Source organism: Sparus aurata, chromosome 10, assembly GCF_900880675.1.
Source record: "Sparus aurata chromosome 10, fSpaAur1.1, whole genome shotgun sequence".
NCBI lineage: Eukaryota > Metazoa > Chordata > Actinopteri > Spariformes > Sparidae > Sparus > Sparus aurata.
The window spans coordinates 7,493,454-7,507,267 of NC_044196.1; the positions used below are offsets into that span (position 1 = coordinate 7,493,454).

The 13,814-nt window shown below is 38.0% G+C and overlaps 2 protein-coding genes across 7 annotated transcripts in view; one reads left to right on the top strand and one right to left on the bottom strand.

Annotated features, from left to right (window-relative positions):
- Nucleotides 1–13,814, top strand: part of LOC115589834 (Fc receptor-like protein 5) — a 36,598-nt gene that overhangs the window by 17,144 nt on the left and 5,640 nt on the right. The window contains exon 1 of one of the 4 annotated variants that reach the window (XM_030431010.1): nt 10,618–10,703. The exons of 1 other annotated variant lie outside the window; for it this stretch is intronic. The gene's annotated coding sequence lies outside the window, so the exon portion shown is untranslated. Of the gene's footprint in view, nt 1–10,617; nt 10,725–13,814 lie in introns of those variants that run through there. 2 more of the 4 variants (XM_030431013.1, XM_030431009.1) reach the window with 2 other exon arrangements.
- LOC115589823 (uncharacterized) lies at nt 4,383–10,653 on the bottom strand. 3 transcript variants are annotated; one of them, XM_030430990.1, is made up of 7 exons: nt 10,424–10,653; nt 9,170–9,250; nt 7,379–7,705; nt 6,670–6,717; nt 6,310–6,408; nt 5,519–5,599; nt 4,383–4,818 (listed from the first exon to the last, which is right to left on the bottom strand). In XM_030430990.1, the coding sequence occupies exons 1-7, from the start codon at nt 10,488–10,490 to the stop codon at nt 4,700–4,702; spliced, it is 822 nt and encodes a 273-aa protein (XP_030286850.1). In that variant the 5' UTR covers nt 10,491–10,653; the 3' UTR covers nt 4,383–4,699. The 3 variants fall into 3 exon arrangements, with proteins under 3 accessions (XP_030286850.1, XP_030286849.1, XP_030286851.1); XM_030430989.1 differs by having other exon boundaries at nt 6,274–6,408; nt 10,424–10,652; XM_030430991.1 differs by having other exon boundaries at nt 6,274–6,408; nt 10,532–10,644.

A 13,814-nucleotide genomic window follows, 5' to 3' on the forward strand; every position in this document is an offset into this window, starting at 1 on the left:
TCTCTCTACGCTTCAAGCCACTGGGAGTGATGGTAGTTCTACTTCAAACTGGTTTTTGGCATATTTCTAATATATTCATTTGTATAAAGTAGCATCATGAACAGGGTCTCCCTTGACCTCTCGATCTCAGTGGGACCAAAAGTGGGTGGTAACGCTTAATAATAACCATCATTAACAAATGGTAACTTTATAGTTAATTAAACTTAAGTTAACAAACAATGCCATGCTTTATCTACCATTTGTTAAGCAGCTGGTTAAAGGTTTATAAACATCTATTTTCTAAATATTGTCTTTATAGATGAACTACAAAGGATTTGATAACCATTTTTAGTTTATCAGTTGCAGCATTACAATAGAATATTGAAAAATAAATGGTTTATAAAACATATATAACATATTGTGTGTGTATAAACACTAAATCAATTAAATAGTGCATATCACATATATATTGCTTCTAAACATACTAGCATAACTATGTCAGTCAAAAGTACATTTTAGTAGTTTGAATGGATATTTAAAAAAAATGTTTCAACTGATTGTACGGTCCAAAAAAGTTTCCTACCTGTTGAGGCCACAGCAGCTCGAGTGAGCAGCAACACGATGAATCCCACTTTCTCCTTCATCACGCTCAATCAAATCAGTGCGTGGAATATGATCAAAGATATGACACTTTACAAACGATAAGGAATTGATGTAATGTAGAGACTTAACCAGGCCTGTGTGACCACACCTGTCACACAACACTTCCTCATTATGACAGGAAAAGGTTATTTTTCAACAGAGCAGAAACTTCATCTTTACAGGTCAGTGTCCTGACAATGAGAAGTAAAAAAAAAAAAACAATAGAGTTGTCTGACTGATTGTTCTATCATATGGGGAATTTCCCAATGTATTTCTCTTTCAATACCAACAGACCCCGCCGACTGTAAAGAGATTTGCTCCTCCAGATTGCATGTGAAAATAAAACGTGTACGATTAAATGACTCTTTAAAACTTAAACCTGTAATGCAGCTACAGCAATAAAATGCTCCTGTTAGATTGATGTGTATGGTTCTCTAAAGTCCCTTTATATTGTTTTGATATGTAGGTCTCGCATATTATACTTCTCCTCTGTATTTGGTTGTATGTACAGCGTCTTTGAGAGCTGTAAAAGCGCTGTATAAATAAACTGTATTATTATTATGAGTATAGGAAACTTAACAATAATAGATATGTGTATGGTGAAAACTTGTGTCTGTGGGCCTCCTGCATGGTTTCTGTCCAGTGACAGTTGTATGGTTGCAGAACATTTATGGTATAAGGATGAGAAAACTGACCTCAACAGGAACTCAGTTAAGGAGTTCATCCTGAAGTGTGTTTGTGTGCCCTCTTCTGTGTACATGTGTTCAGACAGTGGTTGAGGTATGACACATAAACTATGGAATGTTAAGTTGATGTTTAACTTAATGTGGATGTGGAGATGGTGGAGTGTTATTTCTTGTGACTGCTGTAATTGTGTGTGTTGGTTTGTGCTGTTATAGAGGACGAGGAGAGACGGCCTCTCTTCAGTCACCATCCATGTGATCTGATGTGAGACTCTTGCTGCAAACAATAAAGAACTTATTAAAGAAATGTTGTGTTGAACTTGGTGTTTTGACCACCAGCTCTCATCTGCACTGTCAAATAGAATACAGAAGGTACTTTTAATTTTACTTTGATTATTAAAGGTACAGTTGTATTACAGTTCTATTATCTTGGCTTAGGTGTCATTTCTTTCATTATTCAGCTCCTCCTCAATGTTTATTAACTAATTTAATTACTAAAATGTAAATAAAGTCAAGTCAGTCAGTTGTTATATCTGTATAGTTCTGTATTACAAATCAAGCTTTGCCGTCACAGTGTATGTCAGCCTCTATCTTCATACCCTTGACTCAGTTGAGGAGAAACTCCCCCAAAAACTGAAAACGTTCATGGATCTATACTTAAAATTAGTCTTATGGTCATCTCTGGGTAATTGTTCAAATAATGTGTTGTCTATTTACAAAAATCTCCAGTGTTTTCAGGTGTAACCTTTCTATAAAATCTCAGGACAGAGAACTGGATGTTTCCATGTCGTCCATCACTCTGAACATGCAAATCATCAGAGATCAGACAGACTCTGAATGTTCCACTCCTTATCAACTTCAGTTATCAGCTCTGAAACAATAATGTGTCTAATTTACAAAGAAACAACTTTAATGACTCCTGGATGTATTCTGATGAGCTTTGTGAACAAATGTGTCGTCTTCAAATGACTTTAAATGACTTTACAGTTCTTACAGGCTTGAAAAAGAACTGGTCCTGTGGAGAAGTGTTCTGTTTGTATCTCCGCCTGATCTCTCACATGACACGATGAAGAGCTAAACTCTCCTCCTTTAATCGGACAGCTGGTTGTGGCAACACACCATGAAATGTAGTAACGCATGCAGCAAATGACTTGGCACAGGAAATGCAGTCAGTGTGTTTTTGTTTGGTCTCACAGTTGCAAAAAACATAATCATCATAATAATCATCTTTAAAAAAAAAAACTCTGAGAAAGGTACACCTCAATATATTATCTATTTAATATAAAATAAAAAACACTCCAGTAAAAAATATTTAAAAAAGTAATTCATGTATAACATTTTTTTGTATAAATTCATAATTAGATTCATTCATGTTCAACATCTTTTTTTTTATTCAAACCTGCAGTAAAAAAACTAAAAGTTTAAACTGTTTTCAGTGCATAACAAATACTCCAATAGAACCTGGTGAGTATCACATATTTAGCACCAGTCTACATTCAGTTTATAATCCCTGAATGATGAACACATGACAGGCACAATGGATGGATTCATATGTTAAGGCACATTACAATCAATATTTTTGTTTCTAGAACAATGGACTTGTCCACACGTACAAAAATATTTCTTAAAACAAAGATTTGTTTCCCTGCTTTTTGGCCTTCAGTGTTCATGTTAATGTTTCAGCTGTTGGAAAACTTCTCCCAGGGTGAAGATGTTCAGAAAGTCTGTCTATGTCTGTTGATTTGTGTAAACGATGATGCAGAAACATGTTGATCAATGTGAACTCAGAGTATGTGTCATGATGTTGGAGTTTGTGTGTAAACACTGAAACACTTTGGGCCAGTTGTTCAAAGGTAATCTGATCTGATTTTGGTTACTGGATTGGATCAAATCTTGAAAATGGGTTGTTCAAAAGGGAAAGAAGGATTCTGAAATTGGATTAGATCACGCAATCCAATTCTAGTTTGAATCTGGACCAAACCTTCAGTTTGTGTTGTTCAAAACGTTTCAGTAGGATTTGGATAACTTTGATCCGAAAAAACAGGATTATCCTGATCCCAACAGGAGGTAGGATCTCAAGGTGGATTTCAGGAAGAAGATGTAGTAAAACTTTAAAATTGGTCAAATAATATATTCTTATCATTTAGTGTATAATACTTTTACCTTAAAAGGAGTCATCAGCCATGGTAGGAGTGGATAGGCTCTGTCTCCTAATATTATGCCATCCGATCGGTTGGTTTAGAGCTCTGGTAATCCGGATTTGGTAATCTTGAAAACTGTGCATCTGGATCAAGGTGATCCAATCCAATGTTGCTTTGAAAAATGGCATAAAAGTAAGACAGATTACCTGATCCTGGATAGCAAAAAATGGGATTTCCAAATCCGGATCATTTTGATCCAGATTAAATGTTTGGAACAACCGGCCCCTCAGTGTTGGTTTCTGCTTTGACAAAGTCTGTTGAACAACGTTGGCACAGTTTGTCACTAATTCTTGGTTAAACTGGCCTAACATGGAAACTGTAACGCTCCCACTCATCTTATATTAAATGTCATTGGAGGTTCCTCCAGCTCGGAGGTCTCATTAACACTTAAACCCACTAAAGTCGGCATTTTGTGTGCGATGGTAATGTGTAAACTGTGTTACACCCGGTCAGTGGATTCTGCAGTAGAGCAGAGTTTTTAATCACCACAGCTCAGATTTGACCTAAAAACATCAGACCTGAGTGAACACGCTAATTACAAAAAAAAGCTGCATTATAAAACAGTGTGTAGAATCCAGACTAAAAGTGTGCGCATGCACAAAAAGTAAAAAAAAAAAAATCATCACATTTATAAAACAGTTTACCCACACACATACAATATACCCTTAATAAATCATACATATAGATATATATATACATTCTCTTCTATTAAAAAGGTGCTTATTGAATAGTACAGATTAAGTTTCTGGTTTGAATGTTTGTTACAAAGTAAAGCTATTACAAATATGTGTTGTGAAGTTAAATGTCTCTGAGGCGTCATTATAGTATGATAGTTATGAGGACGCCGCCCACATTTAATTTCTACAATCAGGCTTCATTTGGCCACTTCAGCAATTTTCTTTATTGGCAAAATATCCGTATGCACGGTCAGTTTACATTTGCATGGAGAGTCGGGCGGAGGCAACATTGACGCTCCGTGACTATCGTTAGTGTTTAAAATTCAGAGGCAGTAGCACTTACAGCCTGATTAACTACGCTAAGCTAATAGCAAGATCGACCTGAGAGAGAACAACTGCTGTTGACAAAATCTATGGATGAAATGATACTAAACATCATCTGTGGAGCGCCTCAAACCCGTTCTCTTCTCTTCAGACATCTGAGCTTTTGTACATTTTTCACTCGAGTTTTTTTACTTCAATTCTCAGTGGAACGACGGGACCTGCTACGCACGTTGCCATCAGCTGGATCGCCCTGGTCCACAATCACATCCAACAGCATCTGTTCTTGTGAGTTTTGGTCCACTGGTTCATTCCCTGTGAGAAGATAAGGTGAGAGCAGTTTTACATGCAGGTAATGAATCCCCAAAATTGCAAAGTATTTTTTAATAAATCACATCTGTCTTTTTATCTTCTAGCTAAACAATTTACCCCAAAACATTCCTCTGTCTCTTTTAAATATCTTATTTATGAGACATTTAATATGAGAGCAAACAGTAAACATACAAGCAGAGCAACAGACTGCCATTAAAATGGACATAACTTCTTTTCACAGGACAAATATGAAGCCAAAACATCACCAGCAAGATGAGAACGAGCTTAATTATCAGAAAACATCTTTTGTAAAAATGTATTTGACATGTACTTTGACTTGTTAGTTCCTCTACTAACATGGAGGAGTTGTGTTTATGAGCTACATCACATTCAGCCACCAGGAGGCGATCATGATGTGCTGGATTCACTTTGATGAGCTGTCAGTCGTCCATCTTGATAAACTGTAAGTCATCAGTCTGCAGTTCTGTCTGATGGTTCTTCTTCCTTTGTACTGAAGAATCACTACTATAAGTTTTTGTTGCCTTTTATTGTTTTTTTTATTGTTCTATTTTATTTTCTGCTCTGGTGAGAAAACAACAATCTATTGGATTCTATTAAACTTTGTGCAGCAGAATCACATTTTCTCCCGCAGTTATCATCTGGTGATATTAAAGCTCCTACATGACCTCAGATTTTGGGTTACCTTCATCTTGAGGTGGCTGCTGAGCCCGGAGCGGAAGTTCCAGATTGATTGGTGGGTTGTTGGAATTTTGTCCTGACCCGTCTGTAAAAAAAAAAAAAAATGAGAGAGAGAAACTTGTTAAGTATTGAAACAGCACGCAGCACATTTATCACCATTTCAAAGGGAGAAGAGTTTAAAGATCTCAGTTTGGTCGCCAGGTTAGTTCTTCCTCATTTTCGACCCCAGTTATCATCTTGTGTCCCTCTTATAGTCAGTATTATAGCTCCTACATCACATCAAACTTCCTCCCAGCTCACTGTAACTAAGTAAAGATATTTCACATGATAACTTAAAAACATGTGACGGCTTCATTTGGTCAACTTTATGTTGATGTTTATAAGAGCAGCATGAGGCATCAAAGGTTAATTTTTGAGAAAGTGATGATGACAAAGTGTTCACTTCATTGTATTTTAAGTGAAGATTTTAATTAAAAACCTACATCAGTAGTTGGTCTGTGACAGGACATCAACTCTGACCTCCTGTATGAAAGTCAGGCTACAAACTGACCCTCACACTTAATTTCTATAATGTTTCATCACTAAAAGTGTCACACTGACTGACAGAGGATGTTAACTGTCAGTGATACTGACTGAGCTCAGAGGAGCAGCAACATTTAAACCAACAACAGGGCGAGTGAAGCAACTTTTCAACTTGAGTGTCTGTTTAACAGGAAATGTGTCAATAATGGTAAAATAATTTAGAGACGTTTGACTTACGGCGCTTACGGCGCTTACAGCGCTTACGATGCTTACAGTAACAGTAGACCCCCAAAGAAATGAGGGCAGCAACAACAAAAGCAGCAGCAACAGCACCAGTAATCCAGTTATTCGGAGTCGGTCCGTCTGTGCCATCTGAAAGAATGTAGGAGAGTTTTAGTGCTTTGCCTCAGATTTCCAATATTATATTTCTCAGTTCACCATGTACATAATATATTCTAGTTGTTCACAGTTGCAGGAGGCTGCATGCTTCAGCTGAGAGGAAGGGAAACAAAAGTGTACAACACTTTACAGCTTCACACATTAAGGTGAACAGTGCTGCAGGTGTGCTGGTTGGCATAAACTTCAGTTCAGCTGTTGCCTCAAGGTATGAAGATGATCTGAAGTTAAACTTACCGTTTCGGTTATCTTGCTCCTGAGAGGTGTCTTTTCCTTTTGGGTGGACTGTTAAAAAAGAGAAACTCTTTAGTATTTAAAAAACAAGCAGCACATTTATTACATCTGTTTCAGGTACAGTTTTATGAGCTTAGTTTTTTCTCGAAGTTGTGACTGACTGCAAATAATTGTAATTAACAATATAATGATAGTTAACATGTACAAAGTTTTTTAAATAGTTGACAAATTACAGTTCAGACTTAATCTCTCCTATTCTGCACTTAATTATTAACGAGAATAAATGACAAAACTATATTATATTAATGTTAAAAGGTTATTTTATCCCAAATCACGAACATGATGGCTTTTATCCATTTCCATCTTATATGTAAGAGGTCGGAGGTCACACTTCAAAAAAATAATCAATTTTGTTCATAAGTGATCACCATTATTTAATGTTGGCTAACTTCAAGAATCTGAGTAAAAATAATACGATGACGTGATAGGTTCATTTGAAATATTAAAACATTTTTGCTTTACATGTGCCATGTTGAAAGTGCATTTAATCTGTATGGTTGGAAAAACACTGTTTTGTACATGTACTGGTATTTGTACATGCATCTGATTTATTATCATGTAACTGAGATAGCGACTGTTATAACCTGTGAAGCATTGTGTGTACATTTGGTTACAAACCTCATGATAATAAAATAGTATGCGTATTACGTACCTTTTAAATTTACCAGACAGTAGAGAAGCCCTGGAACACAGCAGTAGTACAAGCCACTATGAGATGTGTTTACTGTCAGGTTTAGAGAACAATCCCCTGAGAGCAGTCCCTCCTCAGAAAGAGATGTTCGGTTTTTGAAGTCATCTCTCTGTGTCTGGGGGGGATCAAAACGCCGAACGTACTTATGGATGGGTTTATCTTCCGTTGTTGGACCCTTAAACCACTCAATTTTCTTATTGCTGATATCAGTCTTGTTCTTTGTTGAACATGGGAGAATCACAGTGTCACCATCTTTTCCTTTAATGGTTGTATTTGGGCGCTGCACCACTGTTGAAGACAATAAAAAATAAAAAACAGATATTATGAGTGCATCAAGTCTTTGGATCTTCTACAACAAAATACACACAACACAAGACGCTGGTTGCTGTGTTTTAGAATCCAGTGTTGTAGTTATTATAACAGTCATTAGATATGAAGCTGGACGTTTGACAACATTCATCATCAGTGTTTCCAACATATGACGAAACTTTCGTGAACTCGTGACTTTCACCAGCCGTCTGCACCAAATATCAAGCTTCCACGTTATAACTTCAACAGATTATGATGTTTTTCATAAAGACCTGGAGGGGAGGGGCTGTGTGAGTGACAGAGAGACAGAGTATGGAAAAGAAATGCAGTCGAACAGATACACCGCATTTTTTTTAAGTAGGGCTAAAAAAAAAAAAAAGAAAACCAAAACATAATACGGTCGGTCTTGATTCTGTGGCGCACCGCCATGAAATAGTCAATGTGTGGGAAACACTGATAATTATTTAAAACAAAAGCCCATTCAGCCTCCAGTTCATCAACTATTAAAGTCAACAACAGCAAAGTCACAGTGAACTCAATATCTGGAAGATGTTTAAGATTTGTGGCAGATAAACAGCCACACAGACAGCTGGTCAGATTATTATTAAATCTCATTAACAAGCAGTTAGCTTAACAAGCACAAATGGACACTTTTTCTGAATATTTAAGCACACTGAATAAGTGGAAGGAGACTTGTTAGCCCCAACAAGGAAGTTATGTTAATGGATTTATAACTCACAAAGGTTCAACTCGCTCCACTGTCACATCTCATCTATGTGCACGGTGGTATTCACTGTCTCTCCGTCTCCCTTCGCAGCAGACAGAGGAGCGGCTTTATAGGCTCAACACACACACACACACACACACACACACACACACACACACACACACACACACACACACACACACACACACCTACACACACACCTACACACACACACACACACACACACACACACACACACACAACACCAAATTGCCTACAAAATGCGTAAGTGAGATAACCATGGCGATTTTTTTTAAAAATCCCTATGCAAAACAGGAATTTATTCAAAGAGGGCACTTTTTGCAGTTTTTCTCAATTGTTTACACACATTTTCCAAAAGCATGCCTCACTCTCTCATAACTCTGTGTGGGAAACACTGGTCATTATTTAAAACAAAAGCCCATTTATCCTCCAGTTCATCATCTAATAGCTCACTGACTGTTTCTCCTCCTGAAATACTTCAAACTGATCCACTGACACAATGGTGCCAAATATGACCCTGTTGTTGTTGTCGGGTCATTTTAATAATGAAGCTCTGGTAACTCCATGACGAGTACGTTCCACTTCCTTTAACATCTGTACTATAACAATCAGAGGCTGCAACAGCTGCACACTGTTCACCTCACTGAAGGTGTGAAGATGATCTGGAGCTGAATTATGAAGCAAGTTCAACTTACTGTTTGGGTTACGTGGATCAGGACAGGGGTTACTCTTTTGGTTATCTTGCTTGTGAGAGGTGTCTTTTCCTGCTGGACGAACTGTAAAAAAAAAGAAACTCTTAAGTATTTAAAAGAAGCAGCACATTTATTACATCTGTTTCAGGGAAAAGAACAGTTTTCAAGTTGTGACTGGCTGCAGATAAGATGATTGTAATCGACAATGAAATGCTAGTTAACATATACAAAGTTTTGTGCAACGAACGGGTGACAAAAACATTCTGATTTCAATGAGTCCTTTGATCGTCTACAACAAAATACACACAATACAACACAGACGCTGGTCGCTGTGTTTTAGAATCCAGTGTTTGTAGTAAAACAAAAGCACATTTAGTAACTTCTCAGCTTTACACACACGTTCTTCTGGAACCATTAATACAGAAACATAACTTATTAAGTCATCAGTGAATTGAAACCAATAACCTGAAGGTCCTGAGGAGCAATTAAAACTGTCTATATAAACATGTAGCGTACTAAGAGAAAATAATAATGCTTTGCATTAAAATATTACACATGATGTGTAAACACTGGTGTAATTTGGATACTTTCATAATGTAGCTTGCTTTTGCAGTTGTATGTGCCAGGTAGCACTCAAACCCCAGGAGGAGAACCAAACTGTGTAATTACATCGTCAAAAGGACAAACATTGTGAAAGAAGCGTCTGTAAAACACATTCATTATGTTTGACTGTCAACCCAAGAAATGTCTCGGTTGACTGTCATGACTTGAATCATTGGGTCCGACAACACCTGAGAAATCTAGAGGAGCCGCATGATGACATCATTGTATCCCAAATCAAATTAGCCGAGTGCTAAACCGAAAGTAACTAACACAAATCTTTTTGCTCCAGCTCGCTTGCGGCTAACTCCCTTGTTTAGTACGTCGGCTCACAGACCCTCCCGGTTACCACCAACTGTATTTACTGTGTCCATTTCTTTTCTTCTCTAGTTTGCCTTAAAATAAAATAATGCTATAAATTCAACTCAAGACACGGAGACACGGAGCTCAAGCAAGCCGGAAGCTCCGTCCGACTTTATTTTCCATTGAAAAAAAGGCGAATACTGAAGATAATGACGGTATTCTCACGTATTTATTCTACATAAAGGTCACTATTATTTTTGCTTTGAATTGGCGCAAGTTGCTCTTCTATATATAGCTACCTTTAAGCATTAGCTAAAAAGTAATATCCGGTTATAATAGTTTGATTCCGCTCACCTGAGTCTCCAAACGCGACCGTCAGCCACGTGAAGAGCAGGATGACGAGCAGTAACCTACGACACATCACCTGTGGCTAAATAATTATATCTTGCTGTAGCGCTTTACCTAGTTATCTTGCTACTCCGTTCGCAGGTAAGAAAAATAGAGACACCTGGCTGCCGGCCTCCACTGTGAGGTCGCTTCCGGGACAGGCCTCCTGTCGAACACCTCCAACACGGGAAGTGAGGACTTTTAAATCTCGATTTCACCTGCCTTTTAATTCGAGAGAGACCAACGAGTGAGCATGTGTCCCGTTGCGGTATTTGCTTATTCTTATTATCCAGAGAAAGTAAATGCATGGTTTGTTGTGTTCTTCGTCAACAGGTGCCGTAAAATAGTAACATTATAGAAGTCATTAATGATGCAAATTACCAAATGTATGTCGGTTTGGGTTGTCGTTTTGAAGCAAAGTTAGATAACGTCAAAGTTAACTTTCACTATTGGCGGTTAGCATCAACACCTTAAGTTCTCAGGGATTATTAACTTTTCAGTGCATAACGTAAAATAACTGTTCACATTTGTATGTAACATTATAAAACATTTTGTAAACTCTCCTTGCATCAGCTGGGCATCATCACAGCTACCAACACGATGCAACACACCATGCTAGCTACTATACTATACTAGCTAATTAATTTAAGTGCACAATTGGAATCAAAATGTGGCAGGACTACATGGCCCAGCTTTACTTTTTTATTTCTCCACCTCTGTTGTATACTACAGTTTATAAACAAAACGAATAGTAACTGAAATTACTGAGAAGTAGCATGCCTCTGCACCATCAGTACTTTTATTTGTAATATTTTGAGTATATTTTGCTTCTAACATAACATACTAAATTACTTAACTGTCTTGTTTTAGCCACTGTCACTTAAGAAAGTTTTTGAATGCCAGATTTTAACCCATAGTGCAGTATTTTCGTAGTCATTATTACTTCTTCTACACAAGTAGTTCATGTACTATAAATCAAACACATGATGCATTTCATCTCCTTTTTAGATGCATCATTCAATTATTCCATGTGTGTCACATTGCAGTGAGGGTTGTCTTGTTCTGGGTTTTTGTGTTGTGGCTTCCAATTTTATTTTGAAAAGTAACTCTCCTCTTGTTTCAGGTCACTTGCCCTTCCTCATGTGTCACTGGTGTGATTGTCTCCCCTGTTTCCTGATTGTGTCCACCTGTTCCCCAGTATCCTCAGTCATGTGTCTAATAGGCTGTGGCTGTGTCCAAATTCAGGGGCACCATCCTTCGGAGTGCGTATTTGAAGTGCAATTACGTCACTAAGCTGCGCGAAGCCTGTCCAAATTCAAAGTGTGCTCCAAATGCTCCCCACAAATGCCTCCTTCTTCTGCCTGTTCCTGGAGGACACACCGCTACTATCCTTTGTGGCTACAAATTGCCCAAGATTCATTGCGCGCCCAAAGAGAAGAAATAAATAAATAAATAAATAATGGCGACCTCAAGTGGCGCAGATCTCTCATTTAAATGTAAGTGTTGGGTTTATACTCGGTTTTTACTCATTTAAGCGTCAACGCCAGATATGTTAAACTTCAAGGGACCTTAAAACCTCAAAATATAAGTTAAAATAAGTTGGGAATGCTCAGCTTAATGCCACTTCCTTTAACCATTAGATGTTAAGAGGTTGACTTATATCTTATTGTGGCTGTGGAGATGTTATAGACTCGTTTTACTTGATGTACATAAATGGAAATTTATTAAATTTTTAAATTTTTTTGCTGTATTAGAACTCTTTTGTCTGTTGACGTAACACAAAACATCTTTGACATGCAGTCAAAGTGCAAAAGGCTGAATGTGTGCAGATTTGGATTTGTTGTAATAAGCCACGCCCACATTGACCAGTAATGACCACCTTCAAGATATGGCGTCAGGACTGGCCCTATATCATACCGACCAAATTTCATAAAAATCGGTTTATTTAAATTGCACCGCCCTCCCTTTCACGGTTTAGCCTGCAGCACCACTTTTAGCCAGAGAAAAATGAAAATAAAAATCTTTACAATTACAATAGGGTTCCTAGCACCGCTGGTCCCTCGGGCTTGGCCCCCTAATAATAAATTACAACAAACAAAACTACCTACCAAACATTTCAAATACAACGCCTTTAAAATCATAATAAAACCGTATGTGGTGATTAGCAGTTTACATGTCAGCATTAATGTAATGTATCTGTATGTTAATGAGCCCAACTGTTAGCTAGCTAATAATGATAATATTGATAACATTACTGTGGGTTCAATAACAGGTTTACCTCTCCACGGTCCTCTCAGCCCGAGATAAACCAGAGCCGCTTCTCCTCTTCCTCCACAAGCAGGAGGATTAAAAAGGAAATCAGGAATTCCTGAAGCTCATACAGATCTTCTTGTCACTTTGCGGACCTGGGCTGCATAAATAGTGACGTACGGGTAGAGGCCAATTGCTGTGTCCAATTTCACAACAGGCTGATGCTGCCTGCAGGTCTCTCTGAAGGACCCTGCCTTTACTGGCGGTGAAGTACGGGTCCTTGAAGGATGCTGTCCCTGAATTTAGACACAGCTATAGTCTGCGTCTCCCTTTGTCCTGTGCCAGAGTGTTTCATTCCAGTCGTGCACCCTAGCCTGCCTTCACAGTCTTGTCTCAAACCACATTTACCAAGTTTGTATTTCTGTATCTTTATCCTCTTAGAAGAGTGATTGTTTTGTTTGTACGTTTTGCTCAGTATTGAAGCCAGTTTATAGCTGTTTGTTTGCCTCCATTGGAGTGCCCTTTTGTTTGGTAATTTTTACAGGTCAGCCGAGAAGCGTAGTTTAAGTTTGTAGCCAATTCACTTTCCTCCGTTGGAGTGATTTTTTGTTACAAGTTTTTCATAGCCAAGTTTGTCAGAATAGTTTAGTTCTTAGCCTTTTTCTTTATCTACCTGGGAGTGATTTTTTGTTACTTAGTATTTTGCTTTGAGGTCTTTTGCCCCATTTGTTTCCTTGTGTGTTTTGTCTGTTGTTATTTTCTTGCTTTTCCCAGAATTAGGCATTGAGGTTCATAGCAGGTTCATTTGTCACTCTGTTTAAGAGCATAAGAGAGAAATACTTTCAAAATAAAAGCCTGCTTGAACTGTCCCTACACTGCATCTGAAACCTCTTTCAAGCCCAGGCCTGACAATGTGGTGGAAAGCCTGCAGTGGAATGCTGCACAACATGGTGCAGTCAGGCTTCTTTGTCCTAAAGGCATGTTAAAACGAGCCAACCAGCCAGACTGCAGCAGCACATGAAAACTGCCATTGCATTTTAGATTAAAGATACAAATCTGTGTGTATGCACGTGTGTGTGTGTATATATGTGTGTGTTCATGTGACTTG